Consider the following 16,307-nt stretch of genomic DNA (forward strand, 5'->3'; position numbering starts at 1 on the left):
AAATAAACCTTCTTAAATCTGACTACTACATATTACAAACACCACAGCCACATACTATGTCTTCTTGGAAACTAGTTCTTGAGGGTTTTCCTATTCAGCTGCATACTTACATGGAGATGTTACTACAGTATTTCATCTTAAGGATCCGGAGTTGATTGCAGCCTATCCGAAGGTCCTGAAGGGTTTGGTCAGTAAGCAGGACACAACCAGAGATATCCAAAATGTGCAGATAATAGCATTTTGCCGATAACATCTCTATCCCTGTGTCAGTAATCTGAACACACAGCCAAAGTAAGTACTTATTATTCAGATAACTACCCTACTGAAGAACAATGGCTTAGTCATTTTAGGCTGCTATGATAGAGATAGAATATGTTAACTGGCTCAAACAATAATCTTTAGTTTATCACAGGTGTGAAGCCTGAGAAATGCAAGATCAAGGTCAAAATCAAGTGAAAAATCCTCATTTCCAGGTGCCTGCCTCTTTCCTTACTCTCCTATGGCAGGGACAGAGACCTCTTGTCTCTTCCTTTTCTTAAAAGAATAGAACCTCATCTGAGGGCTCCAGTCTCATGGCCTCTGCTAATCCTATTTACTTCTCACCTCCTCATACTGTTACATGGGAAGTTAGAGTTTCAACATATGAATTTATGAGGATTCTAAGCACAAACATAGCATATAGAATCTGGAAACTTGTGGATTTTCTTTCACTCCATTTCTTATAAGGTGGGCCAAATTACTCGCTTAATTTGGTTTCTAAAGATCAGAATAGTAAAAACATCTGCCTCAAGTGGCCCCAGTAGAATATGTTTTCATTTAACAGTTTTGAGTTTGAATGAGAAACTTAATCAAATTTCCTTAGTAATACCTGTCATATCAATATGGTAACTTAAGAATTATGCTATGGATAGGTAAATTACCTTTAAACTTAAAATCTACTCAGGTTTCATCAGTATTGAAACAAGTTTAAGGACACGATGTGTGATAAAATTGAATATATACATCCCTTAAAGTCCAAAATATACTTTCCAACAGGACCAGATACTATAAGAAAGGTCTGGGCATCTTGAGTGGGTTGTGTGGAAGAGGTAGAATTGTATAGTTGAGAGAAGGACAAGGGAGTGAGTCAAATGTCTGGAGGCAAGAGAAGAAAGTTGAGTAAAAGCCACAAACTATCAGAGTTCTGCTCAGAGAAATTCTGCCAAATATATCACAACATCTTGCAAATTTGCCCAGATGTTCTACAGAGGTAATTCAACTCCATTTCTTAGTTTCTTTCACTTACTGGAGGTCTAGCTTTTGAATTTATTACTGAACTGAGAGACTTGCTATAGAATAAACCTGGTTACTCTCCCCAAAGGAATTTTCCTTCCAACTGGATTTAATTTCTTATTTTATGTTTGAACATTTTAAAAGAAACACATGCCATAAGATTTGGCTCTTTTTTTAAAAAACATAAAGTTAAGAGAGTTATGCAGAGAAGACCTTTGGCTGGAAATGTACACTTTATAAGTTTGGAAAAATGGATGTTGTCATTGTCTAAGCATTCCATGTTTCCTGAATATAATGCTCAAATCTAAGGTTTATTACTGCAACTGATTCTCACAAAAAATGTCTTCAGACATTCCTGCCATACTGTATGGGTCTCTGAGGATCTGATGTCATTGAGAAAAGATAAAAGCCCTTGGTATTGTTGAGGAAAGGAAGGACAGTGGGAGTGGAGTGAGGGAAAGTCCAGGGCAGGTGAAGTTCACAGTGGTGGTGTAAGGGAGCCATTTCCTGTGATGGAAGTGAATGATTTAGGAATTTATGAACTGAGAATGCAGAACTGGAACTACAGATGACTGGCTATATTTTTGTCTGGTCTTGTTGGTAGATGAACCTTAAGGGACCTATATTTTGTAGTTGTGCAAGGGACTGGTCCCAATGCTGGCCCCTTGGACGGAAGCTATTTTTACTCCCAATACAATTCTCTTTGATTCTCTGGGAAACTTTTGAATTTGTTTCTGTTTTCTGTTTTTTTGTTTTGTTTTGAGATAGAGTCTTGCTATGTAATTCAGGCTGGCCTCAAATTTGTTATCCTGCCTCAGCTTCTCAAGTTCTGGGATTAGAGGTGTGTGCCACTATTTATATTTTAAATCAAGTTATTTCCTATTTCAGAAGTAACATAAGCATGTTTTTTATAAATTTTACGAAAACTAGCAAAGTGGAAATAATTACAAATCCATCAGCTTACCATAACTACAATATTTTTTAGTAAGAGTGCTCTCTCTCTCTCTCTCTCTCTCTCTCTCTCTCTCTCTCTCTCTCTCTCTCTCTCTCTCCTTCTTTCTTCCTTTTTTGGTGGCTCTAGGGATTGAACTCAGTGCCTTGTGCTTGTTAATGCTTTAGCTATTCTGCCAGCACCCCAGTACCTCTTCCCCAATGCTTTCTGCCTCCCCGGGAGCTGGGTTAACTGACAGATGTATGCCAGTTATCAACTGAGATAGAACTACACACTTTCTTTGCCACAGTATGCTTTTTTTTTCCTTTTTCTTTTTCTTTTGCCAGTCCTGGGCTTGAACTCAGGGCCTGAGCACTGTCCTTGGGCTTTTCTCAAGGCTAGAGCTCTATCACTTGAGCCTCAGCACCACCTCCAGCTTTTTTCTATGTATGTGGTACCAAGGAATTGAATCCAGGTCTTTGTGCATGCTCAGCAAGCACTCTACCAATAGGCCAAACTCTTGGCCTCCACAGTATGCTTTGAATGGCAATCTCTCTACTCTCTACCTCCTGAGTAACTAGGATCACAGGCACAGCACCACAGTACCAGGCCTGTAGTTTTTTTTTATTAAGTTTCAGGAAACTTAATTAAAATTAAAAAAAAATATTCGGAAGGGCAGGCTTGTCCTTGAATAAGCCTTCTAGGATTATTTAACGACTATCTTAACTCCTTCCTTTATACTACAAGTCTCTAGAACTGAAATTGTCACTAACACTGTCTTTTTCTCAGTACCTTATTTCTTCTTACATGATTCCAGATTTCCCCACCAGTAAAATGGAAGTAACTAAAAGCCAACAAATGAAAAGCCCTGTCCTCTCCTCTGCCTGTTATCAGAGATCCCTCCAGGAGACATGGCTGATAATAAGCATTTGGGCACAATGCCCGTGAAACGTTGTATTGAGTCCAGGCCGGGCTGTGGAAGCTGGCACAGTCTCTTCTTCAGCTCCATTTCACCAGCAGGACAGTCCTCTGGCTGAAGCTGACAATCTGAGCTGGAGCACCTGGCTAGAACAGCCCGGCTCTGCTCCACAGTCCCGGAAACAGGATGTCCTTCAGGGCTTTCGCTCTGAGCCATTTTGCCCTTGAGTCCCTTAGGTAACAGATCAAGTGAAGCACACGCTAAGACCTCATTCACCATGGCAGCTTTCCTAAGACATTAGGGGACTGGCTTTCAGTGAATACTGGGCTTCTGTTCTTATTGTCTGTCTCTAAATGATAAACTTGCTTCAGTTCACTTGTGTGTGGATCTTCAGTGTCTCCAGGCTACGACAAGCTGGAAGCTAGTACACATGACAAACCTGCCTCACATCCCCTAGGCTCTGCCAGACAGAAATGCAATTCCAAACTCCTGGTGTGTTTTGGCTTCTTATTATCCCTAAAGGGTGTATTAGAGGAATATTTTGCTATTATTTAAGGATTTCTTTTTTCTTTTCTCAACTATTACAGCATTCTAATCATTAACTCCTACTTTGACTCAATGTCATAAACATCAAAAGTGACATCAAGGCCTGGTATATAGCTAAGGCCTTTGAACTTGGCTTCAGCACCATGTCTCCCACCCCATTTGAACTATATCTGATTTATCTGGCATTTTAGGATTAACTAAGATGGGGTTTTACTATTAGTGAATGGCCAGTTACTCCACCTCTAGCCTTAAACAAGTTTATCATTTAGAGACAGGCAACAAGAACAGAAGCCCAGGGTTCACTAGAAATGGTTTCCAGCTCCTAAGCCAGTAACATAACGTGCTAGGGGCAGGGACTGGTTTTTGGTTTGAACTCAGAGCCTTGCACTTGCTAAGTATGCACTCTGCTACTGGAACCACTCTACTATAAAAGTATTAGTGTCTGGATCACCATTCTAGCCAAGGTTCCCAAAAGTCCAAAGCTGATTTTTGTTGTTTCTAGTCTGTTAAAATTGTTCCTCTATTTTCAAACTTCCAAATTTTTATTGATCTTGATCCTTCTCCTGTTTTTCTTACCCACATGAGTCCTTACACTTCATCTTCAGTCTTAGTTGGGCTTCAGGAGAGAAATCTGCCCTATTAAAACAAATCCCCAAATTTTCATTTCTTTACAGAGAACTATGCTATAGTATGTTAAAAGAAAATATAGGTTATACTGTACTTTGGAAAGAATGTTTGTTTTTTTTGTTTAGGATTGAACTCAGGGTTTTGAGTTTACCACTTGAGTTATGCCCCCCCCCCAACCCTTTTTGTTTTTGTTTTTGAGACAGGGTCAATTTTGTAGCTCAGGTTGGCCTCAAATAGATAATTCTCTTGCCTCTGCCTTCTAAGCAACAGGATTACAGGTATGCCGCCACCACATTCAATAACTATTTTTTAAAACAACATACAAAACCATCTGTAGCCACTCCTTACTTATTGTGTGGGTAGAAAAATATTCTAGAAGAATAAGAATAATCGGGGCACACTGGCTCCGGCCTATAATCCTAACTACTCAGTAGGCTCTGATCTGAGAATCACAATTCAAAGCCAGCCCAGTCTGTGAAACTCTTATCTCTTAATCACCTGAAAACCAGAAGTAGTGCTGTGGCTCAAGGGTAGGGCGGTAGCCTGGAGCTGAAGAGCTCAGGGACAGTGACCAGACCCAGGGTTCAAGTCCCATGACCAGAAAAAAAAAAAAGAAGAAAATGTTAACAAATACTTATGCTTGGGTTGTGTTTGGCAGTGGAGTATTACTTTTGCTTTAAGCTTTTATATGAGTCAAATTATTTTATAATAAATATGCATTGTATATACAAATGTCAGGAAAATTATTAAAAACTCAGAAGTAGGATAAAGATAATAGCATGAACTTTTAATGTCAAATCAGAGCACTGTTTACTTACTCACCTAAGGAAGTGTACATGGAGTTATACTTTTGTTTCAGATACTATTTATTATTGATTAAGGCCCATTCTGAATTACTGTTAATAAACTGTTGATGAAGGCTGTCACATGTTAATACAGCTTTGTCCGGAAAAAAATATAAATTATATTTCTGTCTTGTAGAAACTGTAACCCTAAGGTTATGGTTGTGACCTAACTTGGAAATCATAATTCAATATTCATTCATCAGTTCTTAAACATACCAAGTTCATTCTATGCTCTGTGACCTGGCTGTCTTATTTTGTTGGTTCTCTGACTACTAAATTAAATAAATCATTGATACTTATTTATATGGTGTGAGAATTATATTTTAAACTTAAAAAAATTCTACGGTGATACAAATGAAATGCTAAAGCTATTTCCAATTTGGGGATGGCGGAAAAGTCTAATCCCTCAGTCATGGCAAAGAAAACAAGTTCTCTGATGATTTTAAACCTCTGGCTGCTGCCCAGTCAGGGTTCTGCAGCAGGGCTTTCCTTTGCCATGTCTGAGCCATGTCCATGTAACATACCTTTGGACAGCCTGCAATGCTGAGAGACGTGAGGTAAGCACAGTAAATGGCCACTGTTTTCATAATGTCATCTGTCAGCTGGGTACAGTGAGAAACATCCAGGTGTTCCAAGAATGGAGCATTTTTACAGAATCCCTGAAAGAAATTCCAAGATCAGAGGGCTTTCATGGCTTTTCTTTAGTCTTTATTCAAATACAACATGTATTTCGAACTCTTCTATTTAGGACACTTTACTTAGTATATATTTTAGTCCTGAAATATTGATGACAAAATTGCCATCTTGCTGCCACAAACAAAATAAAGCAAACAAACAAACAAAAACACATCTAAAAGCTCCTTCTAGCAAAAGCTATTTACACAACAGTTTAAAAGCTTAGTGATATTCAAATTTCTGCTAAAAATATGAATAATTTTTCTGAAACTATTTCTAATAAAAGTTGGCTCAAATCTAAAATTATTTCAAAATGCCAAGAATGTTCATCTAAAAATTTTAAGTCATTAGGAATTTTCCTTTATCCAAGGATTTTTTAAATCTTTATTATCACTTTTCATTTAAAAAAACTGAATAATAAAAATAAATATAAAAGTGTGCATCTCAATAGTGTTAGAAGAACAAAATGATTCACTAAAGTATGAAGTGTATAAGTAATTGTAAACATATGTTAGTTTATGAAGATGAATGAAAGTAATTGAAAACAATCACCAGTTCAAGGCAGCACCAAACTCTATGATGTGTAGCTATACACATACTCATTCACTCCAGAGGTGATCCATCGTGAAGCAACCCAGGTTGTTTCATTACTAAATTAGATACCTCCATGTGTAACAATTCACCATTAAATATAGCTATAAGTGCTAGCTTTTAGAACCACTATTGTGTCAGTAAGGTCAAATCACCTAATTATATGTAAAAATGTCATTTTCCTCTCAGAACTAGTCACACCTGGTTGAATAAATGACTAGTGGGTTTCTCTCCCACTTCTTAAGCATTTCCTCTTGTTTCACCAGTAAAACTAGAGAGAACTTGTTAGTAAATAGATAAAAAATGTAGCATTTCTAATAGAGGCATTAGCAAAGCAGATAAGACTAGAACTATGCCATCATGTAGAGAGCCCTGAGGTCAGCTTCTGCCTCAGCTGTAACTGAATTTTTGCAGGCCACATGCTTTCATTTGGTAAACTAGTATTCACATCCATATAAAAAAGTTGCTGTATAGATTATATGAAATGATACATATACTTGATATTGTCCCTAACATAGGATCTATATCAATCTAAATGATCTTCTATTGGACAAAGTATTATTTTAGACAAATAGGTATTAACCATTATAGAAATCACTGTATAACTCTAACAGTAAGTAATAAAAACTTGTTCTTACAGAAAAACAACTGGTTTTTGTTATTTAACCTCGTCATCATCTTTTTCTGACCACAACATCCCACAGCGATTGTTTTCCCTCTGATCTCATGCAGATCTTGTCTTTTTCAACTGATTCAGCACTTACTCACTTAACTTCTTGTGACTCACTCTGTATGAAAATCTGTCTTGCCTGGCAACATAATTATGTCAAGAGATAGATCCCTGTCATGGGAGATCAACAGCCTGAAGGGAACCCAGAGTGGTACAGACAATTCCACTTTTGAATGGCTGGAATCAATAGCTCATAGATTCAATAAGCAAGTCCCTCGAAGTATGGTCTGGAACTCTGATAGCCTGGATTGTGATCACAAGCACATTATTTGGTAACGCCATGTCTAACTTTGAGCTATATCATTGGTATTGTGAATAACTTTCTGTTGAGAGGCAAGGCAACATGGAAGTGTTATTGCTTTGAGGCAAGGGGCAACAATGCAAGGCGCATGAGGCAAGGCAGGAGGCAAGGCGCAAGAAACCCGTGGACCTCCCTGTCCTGCCCACCTTGGTGCTGATAGTCTCCAGCACCTGATATGAGCTGATATGAGCTGGAGGGACCTCCTGAGGGGGGGTTAGAGTTAGAGTTCCTGCCTTGATAGATCTTCCTGAAGCGTCTGCTTGTCCTCAGCAAGGGAGGGCTGGGTGCAGGCGGTCAATGGGCCCTCTCCTGTCTCTGCTCATCCTGGTCCAGGCGTGTTCTCCCTATCCCTCCAGCTGGATGGAGAGGGACCGAGACGAAAGACCCCGACATGGAACATGGTAAATTCTCATTAAATACTAGGCTTCTGATTCCTGTAGAGATAACTTTCAGGAAACTAAGGAGTCTCTTTTACTTATTTATAAGAATTCTTCTGTTACAAGGAGTAGGGTATTATTTTTGCCTAGAAGTGTTAAAGTGTTAGGGAATCTTTCTTCTGCCCAGGGCCATTTGGAGATATATATATATATATATATATATATATATATATATATATATATATATATATCCTTGAGGGCCATAGGAAATCATCACTACTGGCAAATGGCTGTGGGCAGCTGACAGGAAACATGCTAGAAGCACACGTGTGTCCCTTCATACACTTAATGATTTCACAGGTCTTATATGGCCCATATTCCCCACTCCCCATAGAGTTTGAGGAGACAGAATTCAAGAAAGAATATTTAGACTTTGATCGTGGTTCAAAGCCAGCTGGGGCACTAAAGTCCCAGAGACTCTTATCTCCAATTAGTCATCAGAAAATCAGAAGTGGCATTGTGGCTCAAGGGGTAGGGCAGTAGCCTTGAGCTCAGGGGAACACCCAGGCCCAGAGTCAGCTCCACAAATGACCAAAAAATAAAACAAACAAACAAAAAACAATTTGGCAGCTAAGCCTGCCAGGTTATTACATTCAGTACTGCAGAATCATATATTAATGCCACTGCTTTTCTCTTCTGGGAAAATGTTTCACTAAGCTTCTTCCAGGTCAGTGTTTTACAGTGAAGACAGAAAGAAAATGAAAAAATAAATATCAAATTTGGCTCCCTCCAATGAATCAGCCAACTTCCCTGTTAATAGAGAAAAATTTTACATCACTGAGTAAAATACTTCTCTGTGTCTCCCAAGCTGCATCATACTGTGGGAGATTGAGTGACTACATTCCGACATTGGTTCTGTAAAGGAAACTAAGTTTTGCTCATACCACAAGAACATAGCTCTGATCTAAACTACCGGGACTGGTGGCCACTCGGAGTCTTGAGAAAGCTCTCTGTATGCATGACAGCATCTCTTCACTCTGCCTCATTGAGCCAAAGTTGTTTTAACTTCTTTTGTTTTTTGATACTTCTGGAAAAATATTGCTCCCTCAAGAATCAATTTCTCTAAGGAAGACTATTGGGGGTTGCCTCAAAGACTAACAATGTATGCCACAATTTTCACTTAAAAATGAAGTACAAAATTCTAGTTTCTTATGTCCATGAGCTATAAAAACACATGCTACCAAAGTTGGCCTTGCTCCCATCGGGCATCAGAGCAGGTTGGAGAGATCATGGTCTGAGCACCAAAGTCAAACTGTGGAAAGTCTGAGGGCCAGGTCCTTGTTGACAACATCTCCATTTTCACTCCCCTGCCCAGAAGCCTTCCAGGCTGAGCAAGCCTTACTAAAGTCCAACCCAGTCTGAGATGCACCCGGTGTTTCAACATGAAAAGAATTCTCAAAGGGAAAAGGAGAGACATCAAAGCCCATGGAAAAATATTCCCAAATATACTCATAATAAATTTTTTTAGAATGCTATGGTGATTTGTAAGTTTGGGCTTTAAATCAGCTCAAATGTGGATTATAAGTCTTCCGTACATACAGCAGAAATATCTTGCAAACCCCCCATTGCTCTCTATCATTTTCTCTTTTTCACATTCTACTTGTGTTATATTTGTCTCATGCATTAGCTTTTTTTTTTTGCCAGTCCTGGGCTTGAGCTCAGCGCCTGAGCACTGTCCTTGAACTTTCTCAAGGTTAGAGCTCTACCACTTGAGCCTTAGCACCACTTCTGGCTTTTGTCTACGTATGTGGTACTTAGGAATCGAATCTGGGTCTTTGTGCATGCCAGGCAAGCACTCTACCACTAGGTCAAATTCCCGGCCCTTGTATTAGCTTTCTGAGGGCAGAATCCATGTCTTAATTTGTCTCCAGCCCCAGTCTCTGGCCTGAAGATTACTTTGAGATGGGTATCCAAAGGGAGAGGGAAGCGCTGCTTAGCAGTTGGTCCTCAGGGCACAGAGTCCAGGCCTTGCAGTCTTCTGTAACTGTCAGAGGAAGTGTATTCTGTCATTTGTGAGCAGGATCTTGGAGGATGTGGTCCTGAGTTCAAGGTCTGCCACCAGAAGTTTTTCATTTCCAGATAAATTATCCAACATCTCTATGTCATAGTATTCTCTACAATCTGGGACTAGCATACCTTAAGATGGTACAGATTTCACAGAGTTGTTTGTGAGGATCGAGTGAATAAAGCAGTTAGTACCTGGCACATAGTAGGCAGTTAGTAAATAACAGCTAATACTATTTTTGGTAATCAGTTCCTCTATAGCTCTGACAGTCACGTATTAAAAAAATCATAAATCGGGGCCGGAAGTTTGGCCTAGTGATTAAAGTGCTTGCCTAGCTGGCATGAAGACCCGGGTTCGATTCCTCGGTACCACATACATAGAAAAAAGCTGGAAGTGGTGCTGAGGCTCAAGTGGTAGAGCTCTAGCCTTGAGAAAGTCCAAGGACAGTGCTCAGGCCCTGAGCTCAAGCCCAGGACTGGCAAAAAAAATCATAAATCCCATAGTAAAAACATTTTGAACAGACATATTCAGTAGGTATCTGTTAATCTATTTTATAAAGTATGTAGATCTACAACTTCTTTGGGTTGGTTTTTAATCTCATGAACTTTATAAACATATTAAAACAAAGCGTATGAGATTAAAAACCAACCTAAAGCAAAGTTTTAAGAATTCTGACATTTTACATGTCTCTTAGCAGAGGATCACAATAGGTCAAATGCTATGTACACATGGCCATATAGGATGAGACTAAGTGTAATGAATTCTAGGATATGAAACAAAAAGTTTAGCTTAGTGATTGTTGTTCTTAATGTACTATGTGAAGTTATTTCTATTCTCTTTCCCGCTATGGTTTATCTCATATTGTTACTGTAGCCAAATGTGGTACCTGATATATTGTATATATGTTTATTTGTTTATTTGAAGTAGGGATGGGAAAGGGAAAAATGATGATTGGGAGGGGTGGGGGAAGAAAAGGGGGAAAAACCTACTGAAAGGGATATCAATGTTCAAGAAGTAATTTATCCACTACCTGTAACCCCTCTTTACATTACCCCAACAATGAAATACAATTTAAACAAAAGAATTTGACATATTCTTGTCACACCCAAACAGTCTTTCTCACTGGCCACTTGCCAGAGTAAATGCTGCCTCTGAAGACACCTACCCAACAACAGACACCTTTGGTTGTCAGATGATAATGATGAATTACTGGCTAGTTTTGAACCATGATACTCAGATCTCAGCTACCTGGCTAGGATTACAGGCATGAGCCACCAGTGCTTTAGCTAGGGATTATTTTTAAAATATAAAAGGTGACAGATACATAAAAAGAGGTAGTAAGGGGAATGATAAAAGAACAGAGGAGATGCAGTGATAGAGAAGGCATATTGGGAAAACTAAAAGGAATGACCAGAACATAACCAAACCAACATATTTTGAAATTATATTTGGGATTCAAGTTCATTGAAAAAAATCTAAAATAGCTTAAGAGGTTTAGATTCCATCCTTACAATAAAAAAATGAGCCATATTTGAATAAAGGTCAGTCAAGTATATAATTATTCCTTGTCTGTTTCTCTAAGATAAGCAAAAGAAAAATGGATAGTCTTTTCACTACCTGGAAGACAGAAGAAGAAAGGCAGAGAAGTGTTAAACATAAAAAGAGTTAGTTGATGGTTTCTGTTTACATGGCTACCTAGCCATTCACTTTATGCTTTCTGTAAGAAAATGGTAACTCAGAATTCTTACTCTTGGATTTCTAAGAAACAATACATCCATGAACCATCTACTAGTACTACTTTGATCTCTCTTTTAGGGATATATAAAATAAGAGATAAGGAGAAGTTATCACCCTGATAGAGAATCACAGAGTTTAGAATCTGAAGTTATGTCTGGGTGTATCATTTAGCTTTGTGCTTCTTTATGTCTAAGAGAAGACAAACAATTCTACCTATCTCATGAACTTATTGGAAGGTGGAAACATGTATATTCTCCAAAAGCTGCTGGCTTTTGTCTGGCAATAATGACCCAGAAGGATCATGGAGCAATCCTGTCTATCATTTTAAAACCTGGGAGCAATGCTTTCAAGGTAATGTGGTCTTGAAGATGAGGAAAGAGTGAACAATTAATTGGAATTGATAGATGAGATTATTAGAAATCCTAACAGATAACTGCAAGTCCTCTGAAACCTACCACACACACTCAGTTTATGTCAGCCTAGTCACAATGAGAAAACCAAAAAAGCCAAAAAACAGATTGACCACTTGGGTTTACAGCAATGCTATTAGTTGTAAAGAAGAAATCTGATGTTTATTTTCCCTGCCTTCTTATTTTTTGCCTGCAGACAATCTGACAAGTTTTGCTTAACTTTTGGCAAGTTTTGTCTTGCATAGAATAAACTAATGTCTCAGGGATAGCAGAAGGGGTGGGAGAGGCCTCCTAAGGATTCTCTTCCTTTCTCATGCAGTTCTTTTCTGTGGATAGTCAACATGAAAAAAAACAGATGTGCATGATGCTTTAGCAAGTCCAGCAGAACTTCAATTGTCTGAGAGTGATTCTCCCCTTTGGGGATGGGCAAGGTGCCAGATTTGTGTGGGGAGCTCCCAGCTTCTGCTGTTTTCTTAGCTAAGAAAACATGGTACCCATGAGTCTAGAAGCCATGGGAATCTTACAGACTATGGGAATCTGACAAGCTGTCAAATCCCACATTCTCTGAAGTCTAGCAAGTTTCTAATTTTTAATATCAAAACATATTTTGCAAGTTTCTAACTCTTGTAGTGGGAAACACATTTGTGTCAATAGCAACAGAAAATAGTTTATTTCATTTGTTCATGACTTGCTAAGAAAATGAATGCCCCGATATCTTGGCAGGAGGTTATTGGTGACTTCCATTTCTTCTCAGGTGCACTGGGGTCTCTGGGTGTATTGGTTCTTCTATAAAGTTCAGGAGAACAATTCTGGGCATGGATATCCATAATTCCCTGGATTTCTGTTACTACACACCTAATTGTTACAGGATTTGTGGGGGTTTCTTTTTCAGTAAAGTACCAGATAGCCAGTCCTTTAATTCTACCAGTTTAATTATTACTTTGTTCCATGGATCCTGGAAAACATTTCAAAGACTGGGACCATCTAGGATAATTGACATTATCTTTTAGTCAATTATTTTAGCCCATTACTTCCTAATAATGAACCTGCACTACAAGATGACAATACTTTCCTTAGCAGTATGGGAAAGAATTAAAAGGGTCAACTATTTGAAAGCCCTCTGTTCTCATCCAATTGAGTTCAGAGCATCAGCTGCAGCCAAAGGTTAATGCTTAAGGCCATGTTGGAAGGAATCTTCTGTCGTGTCCCCTGCAAGTCATGAACATAACTATTCCAGGAGGAGAAGTAGAGTTATTGAAATATTGTGCTCTAATAATTCCTGAATGACTTAATCTTAGAAACTAAACAGAAATCAATATTGATTTTTTAAAAATTGTTGCTGTGTGAAGCCAATGTCTAATCTGTTTTTGGCATTACAAACCAGTATGTGTCAACATTTCCTGAAATCAATTTTGGTAGACTTTATCATCTGTTAAAAATGATTGGTAAGAATCTTACATAAGCAACATTTTATAACAAGTTGAAAAGTTCAGTGGTTCAAAGAATTTAAGATCAGAATAACATCACAGTAAGCAATCCAGTTTTTACTGTCAGGGCCCATGCAGTCAATCCTTTTTGTGCTTCAGAGAAACATCCCAAATAGGATTGCTCTGAGCCATTTTGGGGGAAGAAGAATGCTAATGAGGTGGACCCTCCCAACCTGAGTAGCTCTGATGCTCCATGCTAGTTCTTTTCCCATTTTCTGAAATGAATATCCAAGGTGAACTCTGAATCCCACCTCCCATTCCTAAAGACTGCTCTAAAGTGGTCTCTCATCTGTAGAACCACTTGGCATCCTGAACAATCCTAGATCAGGTTGCAATGGATCACGTTCTGCTGATCTCTGGATTATGATGCACTTCACATTATGTCCCCACATGGCTGCTCTTCCAGTTTCATTTCTTCAGCCCTCCTATCTATCTCTGTAAGTTGAGTGAGATCTGTTAAACTAAAGGTCAAATAAAGAGAAGCAAAAGGTTATAATCAGAGAGAATGGACAAGAAGCTTAAACATAATTCAGGATTAAAGGAAAGAAGAACAAGCCGAAATTTATAGCACAGGATGAATGAATGTATCAGACAAAAACAATGGTCTAAAACCAGTAATTCAAACTTCCATTCTAAAAAAACTGGAAATAAAAAGCACTAGTTAAGTTCAAACTAAAAAGAAGAAAACTAAAAATACAGAATAGAAATCAGAAAAGAATACAAAAGAATACTGAAATTAACCAATCAAATGTTGGTTCTTTGACAATGTTTATTTTTTTAATTTATTAATATATTTTAGCCTGTTTCTAAAGACAGAACAAGCAATGGTCATACGCAATACTCACTGCACACTCTGAGTCACAGACCAGGCTACTTAGATGTCTTAGATCATTTAATACTCACATGAAGACTATTTTTATATTAGTTTCCTTTTTCTTACAAGTAAGGAATCTAAAGCCCAGAGAAACACAATTTGGTTCTGCCAAAATTGGAATGTTCTAACTCTGCAGCAGATGTTGGCAAACTACAGCCTGTGGGGCAAATTTTGTCTGCTGATTATTTTTGTATGACCCACATGTTAAAGATAGTTTTCATATTTTAAAATGGTTCAAAGAATCAAAGAAATCTGAAATTCAAATTTTATTGTCCATAAGTAGAGTTTCATTAGAGCACTGCCACTCTAATAAGAGTGGCAATCACTCATGTGTTGCCTACAGCCACTTCATACCATAATAGCAAAGTTGAATTGGGATGGACAGTATTGCCGTTCACAGAAAAGCTTTACCAAAAGGTAAAGCTGGCTCTTGCTCTGTGGTGCTAGTTTCTATCTGCATCCCCGGTGTAGTTACTCCGTGAGGAATGGACTATTGAGAGGCTGGGTGGATTATGTAATTTCATGAGTTTGAGTAGGAGACAGAATCAGTATAAAAGCTGAACTATAGGGGCTGGGAGTTTGGCCCTAGTGGTAGAGTGCTTGCCTAGACCTGGTGTCTATTCCTCCATACCACATACATACCAAAAGCCAGAAGTGGTAGTACTGTTGTAGTTCAAGTGGCAGAGTGCTAGTCTTGAGGAAAGCCCAAGGGCAGTGCTTAGGCCCTGAGTTTAAGCCTCCAGACTGGCAATAAATAAATAAATAAGCTAAACTATAAAATTACTTCTGAAAGCTAGGCCCCCACTCTCTAAACTGAGTATTACTTTTGTCTAAGAGACCTATCTGTATACTCAAGGACCTCGTCAGGCTGGGAGTTTGGCTTAGTGGTAGAGTGCTTGCCTAGCATGCACCACGCCTTGGGTTCAATTGCTAGGCTCAAGTGGTAGAGCTCTAGCCTTGAGCAATCTTAAGGATGGTGCTCAGGTCCTGAGTTCAAGCCCCAGGACTGAAAACAAAAAGGAACCTTGTCATTGAACTGGATAATCTGTTTTTAAAATATAAGTATAAACAAAACAACTTTGTTCACAAATTACTGTTATTTGTTTTGAATACTGGTTATCATTTAATAGTTTTAGTCTCTATTTCTAGCATCTCCACACACAATTTGTGTTTTAAAATATATACATATTGATCTATGCAATGCATGTGTATACATACATGCATGTATGTAAAATAACATGTAATGTTTATGTGTGATATATTACAATGTGAATATATTTCATTTATACACATATACTAGACATATCATTGTGTGTTTGCCTATCACATTTAACTTGCATACACAGGTTTACATTTATTTCACATGCACATTTATTGTTGCATATACCCATGTGTCACTTTTATAATGCAACCTGATTTTCCCCTGCTAAGACCCTTTCTAAGTCAGCTAGTACAACCTACTAGCACCCAAATAATCAGAAAGTTTTAACTGCAAGACTTTCACTCACAGATCATCTGCAAAAAAAACCCAATATTTTATGCATGGATAATAAATATGGTGATATCATTATAGCATATTTCATTCTCAAAAATGAGAACTGAAATGCATGTTAGATTGAGTATAAAAATAAAAAGTAATCCTACAAGAGGTTTATCTTTGTGGTTGTTGTTGGTTTTTTTTTTTTTTTTTTGCCAGTCCTGGCCTTGAGCTTAGGGCCTGAGCACTGTCCTTGGGCTTTCTCAAGGTTAGAGCTCTGCCACTTGAGCCTCAGCACCACTTCCGGCTTTTTTCTAGGTATGTGGTACCAAGGAATTGAACCCGGGCCTTCGTGCATGCTAGGCAAGCACTTTAACCACTAGGCAAAACTCCCAGCCTGTGGTTGTTGTTTTTAATGTACAATTTAAGACAAAAAAAATCTG

General features: G+C 38.3%; 1 protein-coding gene across 4 annotated transcripts in view; it reads right to left on the reverse strand.

The window, feature by feature from the left end:
• Fbxl13 (F-box and leucine rich repeat protein 13) overlaps positions 1-16,307 on the reverse strand; it is a 129,644-nt gene that overhangs the window by 4,799 nt on the left and 108,538 nt on the right. For all 4 annotated transcript variants that reach the window (XM_090332924.1, XM_090332922.1, XM_090332925.1 and 1 more), the window contains 2 exons: positions 5,665-5,799; positions 111-274 (listed from right to left, as the gene is read on the reverse strand). In XM_090332924.1, the coding sequence (XP_090189050.1) occupies positions 111-274; positions 5,665-5,799 (299 nt within the window). The remainder of the gene's footprint in view (positions 1-110; positions 275-5,664; positions 5,800-16,307) is intronic.

This window comes from Megascapheus bottae, chromosome 5 (genome assembly GCF_031878675.1).
Source record: "Megascapheus bottae isolate mThoBot1 chromosome 5, mThoBot2.hap1, whole genome shotgun sequence".
In the NCBI taxonomy this organism is placed as follows: domain Eukaryota; kingdom Metazoa; phylum Chordata; class Mammalia; order Rodentia; family Geomyidae; genus Megascapheus; species Megascapheus bottae.